The 18,295-nt window shown below is 41.9% G+C and overlaps 1 protein-coding gene across 1 annotated transcript in view; it reads right to left on the bottom strand.

The window, feature by feature from the left end:
* CTTNBP2 (cortactin binding protein 2) overlaps positions 1–18,295 on the bottom strand; it is a 173,254-nt gene that overhangs the window by 25,985 nt on the left and 128,974 nt on the right. The window contains exons 13-16 of the mRNA XM_023544586.2: positions 11,903–11,989; positions 11,721–11,820; positions 2,429–2,581; positions 2,070–2,257 (exon numbers count right to left, since the gene is read on the bottom strand). Of these exons, the coding sequence (XP_023400354.2) occupies positions 2,070–2,257; positions 2,429–2,581; positions 11,721–11,820; positions 11,903–11,989 (528 nt within the window). The remainder of the gene's footprint in view (positions 1–2,069; positions 2,258–2,428; positions 2,582–11,720; positions 11,821–11,902; positions 11,990–18,295) is intronic.

The following is an 18,295-nucleotide window of genomic DNA, read 5'->3' as shown; positions in this document are numbered from 1 at the left end:
GCATCTCCTAACATGGATGAATCTGGAGGGCATTATGCTGAGTGAAATAAGTCAATCACAAAAGGACAAATATTGTATGAGACCACTAGTGTAAAAACTCATGAAAAGGTTTACACACAAAAGGGAACAATCTTTGTTGCTTACGAGGGAAGGGAGGGGTGGGGATGGAAAAACACTTAACAGACAGCAGATAAGTGGAAACTCTGGTGAAGGATAAGACCGTACACAATACTGGGGAAGCCAGCACAACCTGTACAAGGCAAGGTCATGGTAGCTTCACAGACACATCCAAACTCTCTGAGGGACCAAATTGCTGGGCTGAGGGCTGTGGGGACCATGGTCTCGGGGAACATCTGGCTCAATTGGCATGACATATTTTATAAAGAATACGTTCTACACTCTACTTTGATGGGTAGTGTCTCGGATCTTAAAAGTTTGTGACCGGCCATCTAAGATACTCTACTGGTCTCACCCTTTCGAGAGCAAGAAAGAATGAAGAAAACTAAAGATACGAGGAAAAGATTAGGCCAAAGGACTAATGGACCACATCTACCATGGCCTCCACCAGACTGAATCTAGTACAACTAGATGGTGCCCAGCTACCACCACTGAGTGCTCTGACAGGGATCTCAATAGAGGGTCCCGGACAGAGCTGGAGAAAAATGTAGAACAAAATTCTAACTCAAAAAGAAGACCAGACTTGCTGGCTTGACAGAGAGTGGAGAAACCCTGAGAGTATAGACCCCAGACACCCTTTCAGATCAGTAATGAGGTCGCTCCTGAGGTTCGCCCTTCAGCCAAAGACCGAACAGGCCCATGGAACAAATTGAGACTAAAGGGGCGCACCAGCCCTGGGGCAGGGACTGGAAGGCAGGAGGGAACAGAAAAGCTGGTAATAGGGAACGCAGGGTTGAGAAGGGAAAATATTGACATGTTGTGAGGTTATTAACCAATGTCAAAGAACAATGTGTGTACTGTTTGATAAGAAACTAGTTTGTAAACCTTCATCTAAAGTACTATAAATAGAAAAAAAAGCAGCATTATTGTATTTCTCTCATTTTCTGATATTCTTCCAGCAAGAATTCAGCGATCATATACTATAATTAATGATAAATGATAGTTGAATATTAATTTCCTACTAGTAAAAGTATAATTATTTCTTATTAAATACTAGTAGAAAGGCTATTGTCTATTTTCTTATATCCCTGTAAGAAACTCGAAGAACGAATTGTGATAAAGTGCTAGCGTGTTTTTCAGTGCTCCCAAAGACTTGGCTCTGTTCTGCAGTTACAAGATTTCTGATGTTTTGCAGTAGTAATTTATTCCCATTGTATGCTTGCCCCAGGAATCCGTTTTATAAACCTACTTGAATTGATTCTTGGTAAATGAAAGGCATTACCCCTTTTTTTTTTCCCCTCTCTATTCTTCACACAACACCCCATACTCCCATTCTCAAGCACAATGAAAAACAGAGAAAGCTTGGAACTTTCCTTTCAAAATAAGTAAAACCAACTCTTATTTTTTCCAGAGAGCTGGGGAGCAGCTAAAATAGCCCCAATTCTACAAAATGGTACCTTTTGTGATTACTTATATGAATTTTTTGGCAATGAGATATTAATAATGATGATGTTAACAGATGTATCAGTAATGTGAAAAGCTACAGGTCTATGACTGTCTTTACCTCACCTTTCTACCTACTCATTCGGTTCATGCAATGCCTTGACTGTTCTTTGACCAAAAGCATATATTTACAATCAGGCAACTGACTTAACTTGGGGTGGAAGACCTGATTAAATTGGGGATTTCATATACTAATTCAAATCACTAGTGGCAGGCACTTCCCCATACTTGTCCCCCCACCCACCAATATGCCTCACGTATAGCCACAACCTTTCAGTGGAGGCTTGTGTGTTGCTAATGTGCTGAACAAGTTTCAGGAGGGCTTCCAGACTAGGATGGACTAGGAACCGGTGGAGCTCAAGCCCAGATCTCCTGACACTAAAACCCCCTCTTCCAGAGATAGGGCCCTGCCTCCATGGCACAAGGAGACTACCTGGCTTGTTTGTTACCTTATTCACAGCTTTCCTTCTTAAGAACCTCTGCAGCAGACCCTGCATGGGCTCGCCATCCCACCGCAGCTGGACCCAGCGGAAATGCTGCTGCACCAGTAGGTCGGAGCCCTGGAGACATGCCTTTGCAATGGTTCCCATCAGAAAACAGTTCTCGTGGAAGTAATAACATTCAGATGTTCCATTTCCTAAAATAAACCAAATGCTACAGTCTATTCACGGCAAGTCATATTATGGCACAAATGCAAACTAAGTAAGTTAAAAAAAGGGAAACGAAGCATGGCTTGTATTTTGGGGGCTAGAAAGTAGAATGACACTGCAGAAGCTTACTTCTCAGCATGAGCTCTTCATCTCTTTACCTTTTTGAAAAGTACAGGGGCTTTCAGTGCTGCGATTTTCAAGAGGCGCCAGAAAGTCCCCCAATAACTCAGACAATGACGATTTCTCCAAGTTCTCCAAGATGACGATGACTTTCTTGTTACCAGGAGATTGTTTCACTGGGATCAGACAAGCTGTGGTTGAATGGGAAATTCAGGCATTAAAGCTTTTACAAAAACCTACACAAGTCGGCAAAAATTTAAAAGTCTAAAAATATAGAGTTGGCAAAGATGTGGTGCAATGGGAACACTCTTAAATTGCTTGGGGTGGAGCAGGGTAATGACTGGAAAACAGTGTGGCATTATTTAATACAGTTGAAGATAGGTACACACAATGGTCCAGCGTTTCAAGTTCCATAACAGAACCCAACTGGAAACAACCCAAATGTCCATGAACAATAGAACAGATAAATATATAGGGGTATATTCATACAGTGGATGTGAAAGTCAACGAATTACAAGTATAGGCAACAACACAGAGGGCTGTCACAAGCGATATGTTAAGAAGCAAATCACAAAAGAATACATACAATATGATTTCATCATGTAAAGGCCAAATACAGGTAACAGTAAATACACATAATTTAGGGGTTCATACATGGGTAGCAAAACTATAAAGAAAAGCAAGGAAATGACTATCACAAAAACAATTACCCTGAGAAGGAAGGGGTCATAACCAGGGAAAGGGGTACATGGGCACATTCTAGAAGCTGGGAATGTTCTATTTTTTGACCAGGTCGGTGGCTAAATGGGTATTTTATTATTCATTAATCTAAATAGATGTAGCATATATTTTAAGTATATAGTGCTCACAACACAAAAGGTCAAAGTCCTTAAATGACCTTTACATTACACATGAATTACTACATAATTCCTTAGAATTATGTAGACAGAACCTCAGAGAAATAACCAGATCCTTGCCCTCACTTTGTAGAAGAGGAAACTAAACCTCAGAGAGGTTAAACAGATTTGACCAAGGATTCTGATACCGTGGTAGAGGAAGGATTAAAATCTAGAATTTGTGAGTCTTATTTTAGTGTTCCTCCCACTAAGAACGGGGCTGGGGGGCGGGGGGGGGGGGGACAAAAACTGATGGCATATCAACCCAAAATGAAAGATGGAAAGTAAACAGAAGATCATTATTATATATAGGAAACAAATAAAGCAGTGCACAGAACATACTTAACACCCTGCCTGGCATGTGGTAAGCACTCAAATGTTATTGACATTTTAATTAAAATATGCACAGCATTTCTACGTTTAAAAAAAAAAAGTTGCCTTCGAGTTGACTCTGACTCATGGCGACCCCACGTAACATAGTTACCCAGTGTTGCTGTAACAGAAACACCAAAAGTGGATGGCTTTAACAAATTTATCCTCTCACACCTTAGGAGGCTAAGAGTCCAAATTCAGGGTACCAGCTTCAGGGGAAGACTTTCTCCCTCTGTCAGCTCTGGGGGAAGGTTCTTGTCATCAATCTTCCCCTGGTCTGGGAACTCAGTGCAGGGACCCCAGGTCCAAAGGACGCGCTCTGCGCCTGGCTCTTCTTGCTTGGTGGTAATGAGGTCCCCTTCTCTCTGTGTGTGCTTCCCTCTTTTACATCTCAAAAGAGATTGACTCAAAATACAACCTAATCTTATAGATTAAGTCCTGCCTCATTAACATAACTGCCACTAATCCTGTCTCATTAACATTATAAAACCGAACCCACTGCTGTTGAGTGGATTCTGACTCATAGGGACCCTACAGAACAGGGCAGAACTGCCCCACAGGGTTTCCAAGGAATGGCAGAGGATTTGAACTGTCCACCTTTTGGTTAGCAGCCAAGCTCTTAACCACTGTGCCACCAGGGATCCGTTAACATCATACAGGTTAGGATATACAGCACGTAGGATAATTACATCAGATCACAAATGGATGACAACCACACAACACTGGGAACCACGGCCTAGTAGGTGCGTATTTTTGGCGGACACAATTCAATCCATAACACCATGTGTGTCAAGAGTAGAACTGTGCTCCACACGGCTTTTGATGGCTGATTTTTCAGAAGTAGACTGCCAGGCCTTTCTTCTGAGGAGTCTCTGGGTGGACCTGAACCTTCAACCTTTCAGTCAGCAGCCAAGTGCATTAACTATTTGCATCACTTAGGGACTCCACTTCCTATATACCAATGAATTAATAAATTTATTTTGAATGTTTTGGAAGATTCTCAGATGCCACAGTCTTAGCCGACAACCTCAAAAGAATAAGACCAACTTAAAATACCTGAGAGAATTGTCAAGCATCCACTTTTCACTATTGGCAATGGGTTTGGTTTTGGCTTTTCTGCTTGTTGCTATAGACACAATGTATTTTCACTCCTGAAAGAACTCCTTGAGCGTTTTAAGTCAATCTCTTTGGAGACTGAAATAGCTTTTTTGGATGCTTTAAAGCCTAGAAACAACAACCACTCCTCCTTTAGCTGCACCTATAGGGCAACTGCCCTGGTGTCTGCTGGATTTCCTTCCACATGGCTGGCTATTCAGTGAAGAGGGCTCTAATACAATGCTTCTCAGGGTTCAAATATTTCAGAAACATATTACAGAAATAAGAAAAACCTATATAGCTGGTTGAAACAATGACGACCTAACGAACTTTTTCTCTTCCGAGATAAAACACTGCCTAGGTTGAGTGGTTGATGTATCTGATTCTCTGTAACTTGGGACTGAAGGTCTCCAGTTTTTCCTTGTTAAACATTTCACTAGTTTGAGTGGCCCTGAAGCTGCGCAACCAGCTCGAATGGATCTGCAGGAACGTTTAGCTGCATCTCGACAAATGTGTACCCAGCGTTGCCTTGCTGCAAGTCCAGGCTGAGTGCTACGGAATGCCAGAGGTGACTGATTTTAACTGCGGAATGTGGCATTTTAAGCTTGGCCTATCACGGGGAATGGCATTTTAACAGACAGGCAGGTCAGATGAAGGTTTTCCAAGTTTAAGAAATGGTGCAGGTAAAAGAATGGATGCCAGGACACCAGCAGGGGTCAGTCCTAGGAGGGACGAGGCATCAAATCATGGCCAGAATAGTTACAAGACTGGCATGATAGTGAGCTCAGAGCCCCTAAGGACTAGGCTGAAGACTTGGGTGGCAGCCAGGTCCGTGGAAGGGAATTAAACAGGCCCAGCTGCGAGCACGGAGAGTGCTACAGGCAATGCCCTTATCCCGGGCTGTACAGTAGCATCACCTGGGGCCCATCTCCAGTGAGTCTGATTTAATTGTTCTGTGCTGGTCCAGGCACTAGTATTTGGAAAAAGCTCCCTGATGACTGTAATGTGCAGCCAGAGGGCAACTTGCTAATATAAAGCCTCAGAAAACCCAAGCGCAAACCAAACCAGTGTGTACTATTGCTTCTTATCATGTCATCCTTCATGTATTTACATACTGTCATTTACACACTTACTCAGTCTTTCTCCTCACATTAAACCAAAAACAAAAAAAACAAACCCACTGCAGTTCAGTCAGTTCCGACTCATGGTGACCCCATGTGTTTTCTTGGCTGTCATCTTTATGGGAGCAGTTTGCCAGGCCTTTCTTCTGCAGAGCCACTGGGTGGGTCTGAACCACTAATCTTTAGGTTAGTGGCCGACTGAAAGCCTTAGAACCCATTCAAAATGAAAAGTGGAAGACCCAGAATGCCATGTTAGGAAGGAGAACCTGCCAGCAAGGGGAGTCAATGAAGTCTTTGAGGAGGGGATAAACGGAATTTGACTCTGACTTTGAGATCCTCACTCTGGTGTAAAGAACTGACAGAGGGGGAAAGGAACAAGAGGATGCACCTACTAGGCTCTGATTGCTGTGCTTAGGGCAAGAGGTGATGGGAGCCTCATCCAGGGCCAGTGCATAGAATGAAAAGGTATTCTGAGACAGAATCAGGGAGACTCCGTGGTTGACTGCATTGAGAGAGAGGCAGAGAGGAAATATCAGACAATTCTGAAGTTCACCCCCCTTGGGTAGGAGAAGAGGTTGTGCTATCGACGGCGGCCTGAGTGCAGGAGCGTACTTGGGATAATGAGTTATTTTTCAGGCCTGATGTGAGTGAGGCATCCCTTCTGAGATGCCCAGCAGATGGGCGGGAGTAAGGAGAGAGGATTCAGGCTGGAGGTACAAATACACGCGTTGACTGGAGTGCAGGAGGTCTCTCAGAAAGACAGTAAACTCATTTTCCTAAGTCAGCAAGCAAGGATTATATTGCTGATGAGTGAATTCCACACTTAATGGGCAGCTTGTGCCCCAGACACAAAGGGGTTACTGTTCTTCGAGGTTAGATTTCTATCTCATCTTTGTTTATCTTGACCTCCTAGAAGGTACCCATCAGGGGTAATACAGTATGGGTTCCTTTGATGAAAAGCTCTGTCTTCAATGTTGCCTGCCTCATTTATTTCCTCAATTTTCAGTAACACCCGTTTCTCCACTTGACCACTTAAGTTCAGCATCTTTAAACAAGTATGTCCACAGGTAAGTTTTATTTTAGTTGAGAAATAGCAATGTGTCTAGTTCGGGTCACTATGAGTCAGAATCAACTCGACAGCAACAGGTAGTTCAGGTTATTTAGCATAGTTTCAGGTTGAAAATTCTAACCAACCACAGAAGCAGTGACTCATTACAGTTTCAAGATTGAAGGATTCACCAGTCTCTGACCAGGATTTATGGAAATGTAGAAAGTGGCCACCCCATGTTACATAGCTAGAGAGTCCTTTTAACCCATGGCCAAAAAGTCAGCCACACTGGGATTCTCGTTGCCTTAGGCTACCTTCCAAGCCCTACTTCTGAAACTGGTCTACTTTTTTGGTCCTTTTTTCTTCCAACTTACGGCCTCCGTCAGCCCTGCCCCTATTCTGCAGGTTACTAATCTTAATAAAATACCCCTTTACTGGGCTGAGGGCCCAGTTTTGTACATCCTAGACAGTTCTACAGCAACGCCTGTTGGTTTAAAAATAATTAACATATCACATTTAACAGTTAACCCCAAACTCCTTTGTGTCTAAACAACAACAACAAAAAAACCAAACCCACTACAGTTGAGTCGATTCCAATGCATAGTGACCCTATAGGATGTGGTAGAACTGCCCCATAGGGTTTTCAAGGAGCAGCTGGTGGATATGAATTGCCAACCTTTTGGTTAGCAGCTGAGTTCTTAACCACTATGCCACCTTTGTGTCCAGGGTGACCCAAAATCTATTGTCTCCCCTTTGGGGATAAAAAGCAGCCCCTACAATGTCAACTTAAAACAAGGCTCTGTGGGGAGGGTGCTCTCAGAGGCCAGTGAAAATAAAGGGTGAGTCTTTAGGAACCTCCAGCAAAGCAGGATTCAAGGAGGTAAAGTCACTTATGCACATAACGATTGTCGTGTTCTCCTAGTATTACTACAGTAATTTCACTCATTAATTCTAAAAAGGAACGTTCTCTCAGGAATTCAAAGTATTATTTTAAAATAAAGATCTACTGTTTATTTAAACCACTCACTGCCACACAGAATTAAAAGTAGGTCTCTCTGTCTTGTAAGCCAACTCCATCTCTTACATAGAGGAGAAATTCAACCTGATTCTAACGTGTATTCATACCCTCCTTACCCAATAACAGAACCATGTGATGTCACTGTCTCTCACGAAAGGCAATATGAGAAGGAAGATGTTATTTTAAAACAAACACAAATCAACCCTTACTAGCGTAAGTGCCATGCCATTCTTTCTGAGGTGTTCTTTTGTTCTACATTCTTTTCTTCACTGTCACCATTTTAATCTCCATGTAAGTTTCAGATTTTAAAACTGATTATTTAAAATACATTTGCTACTCCGCCTTGCACGTTTTGCTCGTGCACCCCTTTCCTTGCTCTGTGACAGTCTTTGCTGGCTTTCTTCTACAGAGCTGTCAAGAGGAACAAATAAAGTAATATATGTCCCATGCTCAGTGGAAGATAAAGGTTCAACAATAGAATCATCACATCTACTCCAGCCCAATCCAAACAGTTCAAGGCTCTTTCTGTAGAGAAAACAAGGTTAACAACCAGGAGTAAATGTAGAATACCTACGAATCAGTGTATTCTTTATTTGTAGTAATGCGCTTTAATCAATTTAATTTGATTGAACAAAACAAAAACAAAAAAAACCTGAAGACAGTAGCTGACAAACACTTCCTGTACCCTCATAATTCCAAAAGTATGACTGGAACAGCCTAGGGACCCCTTTTTCCTTGTTCAGATCTCTGCCTTCTCAACGCTCTGTTCTTTTCCATCACCTCTTGACTTTGTTCATCCTTCAAAGGATCCTCTGGCTACGTGCTCTCTGCACATAGAAGAATTAACCCCACAGCCACTGATGGAGCCTTTCTTTTGGCTCACTGCTCAGCAGCCTCTCGTGCCCTTGCCTACTTGACTACATGTTTTCTTCGTTATCTCTTCGTTGCACCAGGCAAAAGCAGTGGGCCCTACTGAGGAAATGGTGATGGAGGTGGTGGGAGTCTTAGGAGATGAGGATGGACAACAGTAGAGACAAAATTAGAGGACAGATCATGACATCCTGGACATACATTCAGAGAACACTGGCTTCTATTTTGGAGCCATTGAAACACATAGCAGGGGGCTGTCCCCAGTGTTTTTGCATTCTAGAATGAATGCTCTGAGGCCCAGCAGAGGGCGGCTGGGAGAGTGAGACCCCGGGAAATAAGATGCGTTAGTGATGTGATGAGGCCTTTTTTTTTTTTTTTTTAGTGATGAGGCCTCTGCATTCCCTTGAACAAGAAATGATATGTGGTAGGGGGTATGGAGAGGAAGAGGTGGAGATGAGATATAGGATCAGATTCAACAGAATTAGGAACTTCAGGCTTTCCCTGTAGTTCCCAGAAGGGCAGAGGCTGGGGAATAAGGCAAACTGAAGAATCACCATGATTCTCAGATTACTCACCTGGGCAACTGCATTCGAGGACTTAACAGATAAACTAATATTTGTGCCTTAGTTTTGTTATTAAAAAGAGAAGGAAGATACTTCTTAAAAATTAGAAGTTTTAATAAATTACTTATAAATTTCTGAGCCAAATAAAGAATAAAATTCCCTTTGTATTTGGAGATGACACACCGTTTCCTACATAAAAAAGTAGTGATCGTGGAGACTCTTTAGCCTCAGTCTTTTACTGAAGAACCTCGTGTTTCAAATCCAATCCACCTTGACTATCATCTACTCCCTTATTAACGTCTGTCCTCGCTAATCTTTCTTCCTCCACTCCAAGCAAGACCTTCTACTTGCTGACATGAATGTAACTCAGAATTTCTTTATTCTTTCCGAAGTTATTTCCTGCATTGGGAAATTCACGCAGTCATTCAACAAATAATTATTGGGAATCAGTGTACAAGGCTAAATAGGAGAATAAGCTACAGTACTAGCTTTCAAGGAGGGCATCACGCAGCATGTATGTGGGTGGTAGCAAGACAGACAAATACTCCTCTCACTGCCTTGACCTACAGTCAGGTGGGGCACAGAGGTATAAACAAAGTCTACTGCTGTTCACTAGAGAGATCAGAGAAGGCTTCGTGTGAGGTGGCCTTAAAGCTTTTTGACAGGGGCTTTTCCTGTAGTCTCCAGAAAGGCAGAGACTGTGTCTATTTTAATCAGTACTGTACAACATAGTACTTTGAATGGTTCCTGCCAGGGGCAGTAATAATGTGTGTATGGGTTATGTTTACTTTGTGATTCCAGATGAAAGACGCGGCATAAGCAAACACATGGAAAGCGGGAAAGTAAAGGGCACACAGGAAAGAAATACTGTATCAATGAATGACTGGGTGACTTTTCTGATGTAGGAAAGAGCTGGAGCAGAGACACTTATTAAAAAGGGTCAGATAAGCCAAATACGTAGACCAATGCCCTAAATGGAAAGCTTTGAACAGCATGGACTTAATTCAGTGAGCAACAAAGGGATATGGGGGGGCAGGAATCACAGAGAGCTTTAAATCAGGGGCTGGGTGGCCTGTGACGTACCTGCAGGGAAGGGAAGCAGTGGGCAGAGACACCACTTAAGGAAAGTAGATGAGGTATAGGAACCAACCAAGCAGTGGCTGTCAAGTCGATTCTGATTCATGGCAACCCCATGTGTTTCAGGGTAGAACTACGCTTTATATGGTTTTCATTGGCTGTGATCTTTTGGTAGTAGCTTGCCAAGCCTTTCTTCCAAGGAACTTCTGAGTGGATTCAACCCACTAACCTCTAAGTTAATAGCTGAGCACTTAACCGATCGCACCACCCAGGGACTTTAGGAAATGGGGGCATAAGCTAAGATGGTGCCAATGAGGATGGATGAAAAAGGAACGCTGAAAACAGACCTGACAGGGCCTGACCATGGACTGACTAACTGTGGGGACAAGGGTGAAGGATCCATGAAGGAGAGGACCTGGCAGTTCTATGTGGTCCTCATGTTACTTTTAAAAAATGGAAACAATTGATAACATTGCAAAAAAAAAAAAAAACTAAGAGTTTTCATGTAAAAACCTGGATTTCTGGCTTCTTCCAAAAAGTTACAAGACTTCTAAACACTGGATCTACACTTCCGCCAGCAATAAGCTACCGGAGTGGAGAGCTCCAGCTGATGGGGACACGCCTTCCCAAACTTCCCCCAGCCCGCTTCACCCCTTAACATGGTCTGGTTGGCACTGGGGGCATTTAGGCTTTCAAACCTGCCAATAAAACCAGAGTTTTAAGTGTGGGTGGCCAAGAGAATTGTATCATTCACCAAAGCTGGGAAGTCAGGAAGAGGAACTCTCTTTGAGAAGATGCTAACCATAGATTTAGACATGCTAAGTTAGTCACCAAGGCACAAGGGGGCATGGTGTTGATAAACAATAATAAAATTGACTAAAAATTGCTCTGCTTTTTATTGTTGCCATGTTCCAGCAATTCTAAACAGCATTAATGATACAATATTCTGCCCCACGGGGTACAGGGGATGCATCTACCACCTATCCCCATAGGCATACCACTAGTGCCAGTTACACAGTACGCCCACAACAAATTATGACATAGTCAAAGAGAAGGAAGGACGAAAAGAAAATGTAGGTCGCTCAACAGATGCAATGATACATACATGAAAATACTTCCTTGGACGTGTTCACTTGGGTTCCCAATTTTTATATCCCACTAGCTGCTGAATAACTGAAAAGTTGACTTAAACTTATCCCCAAGCCACAAAGTGTATTTTTTTTTTAAGCATGCCTGGTTATCACAATCCAGTCCACCGAAACGGTCTTACCGTTCCTGATAAACAGGTCGACTAGCTGTTCCTTGCAGAAAGCAGCATCCACTTCAGCTCTCACTATTTCACAGGAGAAACCCACAGCCATTTGTCTGTGCTGTGATGAGAAAACAGACTGATTAGTTCTCTGCCCTCTCAAACTGTCAAAGAAATGCAGTGAGCATGCAAGTAATCAATACCTTCATGCAGAGTGCAAGCTGATGTGCTATGTAGTCTTGCAAGCTTCCTTCTGGGCCATGGAAAATGACGTTATGATATTGCTCGACCTATGGATAAACCAAGAGGAGAGCTTAGGTGAAAATGCTAAGCTGAGAAGAAGAGGGGAAAAAAGGTGGAATTCTCTTTCTGCTTGTTCCAAGCCTTTCAAAAGATTCAAAATAATCTTTTAGGAATTTGCTTTATTCACTGGGCACTTGAAGTCTGTCGTTGCAATGTGAAACAGTGGCGAAGTACAGTACTTATTAAGAGCTTACATTTTATGAAACAGCATAGCAGTACTCTTTCTGTTTTCTGCAGTAAGGTTGAGTACGTTAGGTGAGAAACATACTTCTTAGTGTATTTTGTCCCTTGCTGATGCTCTGTTATATTTTCCTTTATCATCTCTTTCAGATGTTCCTTGAATTTTTCCAACACTTATTGCACTTTCCCTTTTACTGGATAAAACAGTAATGCATTCCACTAGGTAAATTTTGGAAAATACAAAAACTTATAAAGAAGCAGAATAAAAATCACTGATAGTGTCACCACCCTGAAGAAACACTATAAATAATGGTTTTTCCTTCACATAATTGATGCTATATATTTGAGCTGTGTATTTGTTTTCTTAAAGAAGGGTACATGGCTGTCATCTTTTTGCAGCTAATGTATCCCAGAGAATACCTTTATGTTGGCTTCTTAGGCATTGGATGGAAAGTCAATTCCTGTCTGTACAAGACAAAGGCAGTGATGTCTGGAGCCAGTGTGGGAGGGGAAAATCAGCCACCCACATCCGTTATTCCAGGGTGAAACCTCCACCCCCAGGCCATGTGCTTGGGAGAGGTTTTCTTCTTAGGAAGGTCTTGCAGAACAGGACCTGGGTAGGTGAAGCTCAAACATAACCAGTACTGTTGATGTCACTCATGTATGAAGATTGAGCCTTCCTGACTTAGGAAAGTGTTAAACATGAAAATGTTCTTTTTTTTTTTTTAAATAATTTGGAATGGGACAATGTAGGATATGTATTTGTATCTTTGTGCTGGTGATGATCTATTGTGCTCTCTGATAAGGCTATCCCTCTGAGATCACAAGGGAAGCCACATCCTTGTGGGTGGCTGGCATGGACTTTCAGGAAGAGAGTATACATGCACATGGTCCATAATTAGATAGGCAGATTATGAGATATGAAAGGAAGGCTGAAGGGGCAACCTTTAGCATGGAAGGCCACTGAACCCCTTCCTTGCCTGGAACCTTTAAGACCTGACCCTGGAATCCAAACAGACCAAGAAGGGCTTGTGGGAACTCCTGGAAGGTAGAGGAAAGCTAGGCTTAGCCACTGGGCATCAGGTCATGAGTTAGGGAGGGATGTGATCTGGACACTGGACTAGGGACTGGGTTTTTAGGTTTTAAAAACCAACATATCTGGTAGTGATTTTCTCTAATTTTGAATACCATTTCATTATTGTTAAGCCTTCAATAAAAAAGGGAACAGCTGATATTCACGTGTAGGCCAGGATGGCAATGAGAAGTGTGCCTTAGAAGAAACATGACAGTAGCTGCAGCTGGATGAATTCAACAGTGGCCTGGGCTGTATACTGTGGTAGTGGTGGTCTGCCAGCCCAGAAGTGGTGCAGGTGCAAATAAGGACCAAGACTGGGACAGGAGACTACCTCAGAGATATGGGGGAATAGAATACCCTAGAAAATTCAGCCAAGCTTCTGTTCCATAGTTGGAACCAAAAGCCTCAGATGTAAAGGATGTCCTCATTTGTACTTGAGATGGGGAAGCCTAGGGAATGTGCAGTTGTGGTTATAATTAAAAGATGTTACTCCGAATTGTCTAGTGGTGGCCTCTTTCTCCCAATCTTAATTGGAATATGGTAGGCCCTTTTGATATGCACATTAAGGCCTTTTTTGGCTTAGGATACTTTTCTTCAATTATGTTTTTGGTAATTGCTCCTATTTCCACTCTATTTATTCCTCAGGAACAGCTATAATGCTTAGCTTTCCTCTCTGCTCTCTGTGTGGATATCTATCGCCTTATCTCATTATAACGGATGGAATTGTATTCCCCAAAAATGTGTCAACTTTGTTAGGCCATGTGTGGTTGTCCTCCATTTTGTGATTTTCCTGTGTGTTGTAAATCATAATCTCTGCCTGTGGTTAAAAGGATTAGGGTGGGATGTAACACTCTTCCTCAGGTCACCTCCCTGACCCAATGTAAAGAGAGTTTCCCTGGGGTGTGGCCTGCACCACCTTTCATCTCTCAAGAGATAAAAAGTAAGGGGAAGCAAGCAGAGTGGGGGACCTCATACCATCAAGAAAGCAGTGCCGGGAGCAGAGCCTATCCTTTGGACCTGAGGTTCCTGCGCTGAGATGCTCCCAGCCCAAGGGAAGACTGATGCATCATTCAGACTTCTAGCCTATTCTACTGTTGAGAGAATAAACTTCTCTTTGTTAAAGCCACCCATTTGTGGTACTTCTGTTATAGGAGCACCAGATGACTAAGACGCTCATCATTGTCATAACTTTGTCCTTCTCTTCTAAATTCTAAAAAAGCCCCTCAGCTTAGTCTTTCACAACACTGAATACAATTTTCCCTCTCTCGCTTCGGTTCTTTACTGCCTCAAATACAACTTTAATTTTTCCACTGCATGTTTGGTTGTTCTTATAGTCTTCCTTACCTCATCCAGCTCCTTGTCCAACACTTTTTTTTTTCCTTTTTAATGAAACCTGGACTCTACTATGGTTTCCTTAATCTGCTTCATCATCTATCCCCATTGCATTCTATGTTGTTGTTGCATACTATTGAGTTGATTCCAAATCACAGCCACCCTGTAGGACAGGGAGAAGTTCCCCGTAGGGTTTCCCAGGCTGTAATCTTTTACAGGAGCAGATGGTCAGGCTTTTCTCCCAGAGAGTGGCTGGTGGGTTCAAATAAAAAATGATTTTCCAAATTTTTTTTTCTGGATTTTCCAGTAAATAATTTTTAAGGAACGCTTTTCCTCCAGTCCAAGTTTTTGGAATGATATTCCTTTCCTCTGTCGTGCAGTATTTTTTCATAGGCACATGCTAATTTGTTGTTATAAGTTTTTATATACTAAGAAACCACAGGAAGAGTTCTGCAGTAAAGCGGGATATACAGACTACCACTGTCCTCACTCGCTGACCATTTTTTTTCTCTGCCTGAATCCTCTCCTTAGGCCACGAGGTGGGTGGCAGGCTGATGTCTATAGCCACTAGGTTAAACTAAGGAACCAGCAATGGCTGCAGTGGGAGGAATTCCTGCTGTCCAGCGTGGCAGACAAATGAATAAGCTACAGCCAAATGAAGCACTGCAGCCGAGGTACTTATGAGTAATACACCTTCAGGGATGCACCACATTCTCACCAATCCCACCAACCACCTGCTCAGGTCATTCTGGGAGTTGTGGTCTCTCAATGGATGTGAAAGGATTTGTACTGACAGAGGGCTGGAGGAGAATCTCATGGTGTGGCAAAAAAAATACAGCCTATGCGGTAAAGTCCCTGGGTGGTGCAGATGGTTAATACCCTTGGCTAGTAACTGAAAGGCCGGAGGTTCTAGTCCACCCAAAGGTGCCTTGGAAGAAAGATCTGGTGATCTACTCCAAAAAATCAGCAATTGAAACCCTATGGAGCACAGTTCCACTCTGACACACACCAGGTTGCCATGAGCTGTAGTTAACTCAATGGCTACTAGCTCATACAGCAGAAGGATCTATGTCTACTTGTCTAAGTGGAAAAATCTTCCCTTTTTTGAATCATCAAAAAGATGGCAAGAAATGGATGAAAGGACTTTCCTTCCTAATTCCAGGTTCAGTGTTGAATAAGTGGGTTTAACACTCTGCTGCCCCTAAACCAAACCGAAACCAAACCCATTGCTGTTGGGTTGATTCTGACTCACAGCGACCCTACAGGACAGAGTAGAGCTGCCTTGCAGGGTTTCCAAAAAGTGGCTGGTAGACTCAGACTGTTGACCTTTTGGTTAGCAGCTGAGTTCTTAACCACTATACCACCAGGGCTCCACTGCCCCTAAAGGTACTAGAAATATTTTTCCAGATTCTTGCCAAAGGAGAACACAGTTCTAATTTTCTTTATTGTGAGGTTTTACTTTTCAAAAGTACCTTAGTAGGAAATCGTATGTCTGGTACTAGCCAGGTTCAATTTTAAAGTAGAAGTCTTGAGCTCTTCAAATTAATCCCAAGGGGCCATGATTTATGGGGGAGGAATTCTCTCACAAGGAATGGATTGTTTCACACCAGTAAAACAGGATCAAGATTTTCAAGATTTACTGACTATTCTACCCATGAGATTTTCAACTTGTACTGCTACTTAATCTTGTCTCACGTCTGAAAACAAGAGTGCTATAGTCGTTATAACCATGCTGTCAAACTGCCTACACACTCTTAAGATTGATTTTGTAATGACGAAACAGCAAGAGACCCAATTTCATAGATAAGCTGTCTTCAATTTCAACACCTCATTTGTTCTCAGATTGTAGGTTCTCAGGAATATAGACAGGAAGCATTTAATTTAGAATTTCATTGGAAAGGCCATTCACTAGCAATAAGCCCTTTGTGTTTACATAGTCTAATATCTGTTGTGGAATAAGGTCAAATATAAATCAGTAAGTGAATTAAGTATGTAAACAAAGGGATAAACAAATGCACAGATGGTTCCTACATTCTATGAGTAGGTTTCTCACTTCAGCCATTGTCCATTTTTAGTTAATAATGTTTTGTTCTTTCTTCTCAAATAATATCGTTTACCATTAAGATCTGAACAACAACAACAAAATTAACTTAATAGCTGGGAGCCTGTTACTCTTCTGAGACTGGTGTGAACACGCAAAGCTCTGCCAAGAGAACATATTCATCCATTCTAGCATTGCCATATTACATTTCCCCAAATAGCAAGACCTTGGATATAAGGAATATACATGCCCCTGCTTCGAGCAGAGGGCTCTAAAGATATGTGTATGTGTGTATATATGTGCCTGTATAAACCACACATACATATATGTTTATAAATATATTTTATATTGTATATATTAAATATTTCAATTGTGTTGAAAGGAGACCTCTGTTCTCTGAAAAAGAAAACTAACTCAACTTCTAAAAATTATGCCCTAAGTCATGCCTACAACATGTCATTTCTGTTTATTAGTGAAGGGACACTGCCTTCTTTATCTCAGTGCTGTCAAATCTCCCTTATATTCTTGTTTTCACTGCCTATTCAGGAAGCTCATATCACATGTGAATTAGTGCTTTGTAAGACAAATGATTCCGGATTAAATGGAAACAAATGACCTCAACAATGGACTGGCCATTCCTTTATTGCTATTTTTTTTCCTCCTCCATATTTTTCTGCAGAATTTGGTTTAACTAGAGGAGCTGGGGTTTCCACTATTTTCCATGTTTTCAGACTTGGGAAACCCTGGTGTCATAGTAGTTAAGAGCTATGGCTGCTAACCAAAAGCCTGGCAGTTCGAATCTATCAGGTGCTTCTTGGAAACCCTATCGGGGTAGTTCTACTCTGTTCTATAGGGTCACTATGAGTCAGTATCGACTCAGTGGCAACGGGTTAACGGTTTAAGATTGATTTTGTAATGACGAAACAGCAAGAGACCCAATTTCATAGATAAGCTATCTTCAATTTCAACACCTCATTTGTTCTCAGATTGCAGGTTCTCAGGAATATAGACAGGAAGCATTTAATTTAGAATTTCATTGGAAAGGTTATTCACTAGCAATGGCATTTTTTACAATAAACCTCAACCTGTGTTTGACATTTCCCTTATCAATGTCTGAGTAAAGGCTTCCACTGTCCAAAGTTTTAGGCCAGGTTGTGCCAAGACACTGAACTCAAAAAAAGAATGAAAACTGGAAATGCTTTACCAAGCCGATAAAAATTGGTATGACTATAGCTTAAAGTCTCATGTTTTATAGCTAGGAATATCACTCCAGCTTCTTCTGACACTCAGTTTTAAAGAACTAATTTATTTATGACTTTAGAGCCACAAATGTCATAGTTACTGTCAATTTATTCATATAATATTCCCCCAAACAACACTGGCACATCAGCGTTCAGGATACAAAAAACGGGAGCCCTTTGTTAGAGAGGATTTTACGTATTTGTTGAGGTCCCTTCTTTACAGAATAGGTATAAGAGAGCACTGAGAATTCAAGAGAAATTACAGTACTCATACACACAATTGCCCCATAGGGTTTCCAAGGTGAGCCTGGTGGATTCAAACTGCCAACCTTTTGGTTAACAGCCATAGTTCTTAACCACTATGCCAACAGGGTTTCCCACTAACACACGTATATATATATATGTATGTTGTTGTTAGGTGCCA

This window comes from Loxodonta africana, chromosome 8, assembly GCF_030014295.1.
Source record: "Loxodonta africana isolate mLoxAfr1 chromosome 8, mLoxAfr1.hap2, whole genome shotgun sequence".
Lineage (NCBI taxonomy): Eukaryota > Metazoa > Chordata > Mammalia > Proboscidea > Elephantidae > Loxodonta > Loxodonta africana.
Note: the sequence above shows the minus strand (reverse complement) of the source record. Positions and strands in the feature narration are given on the sequence as shown.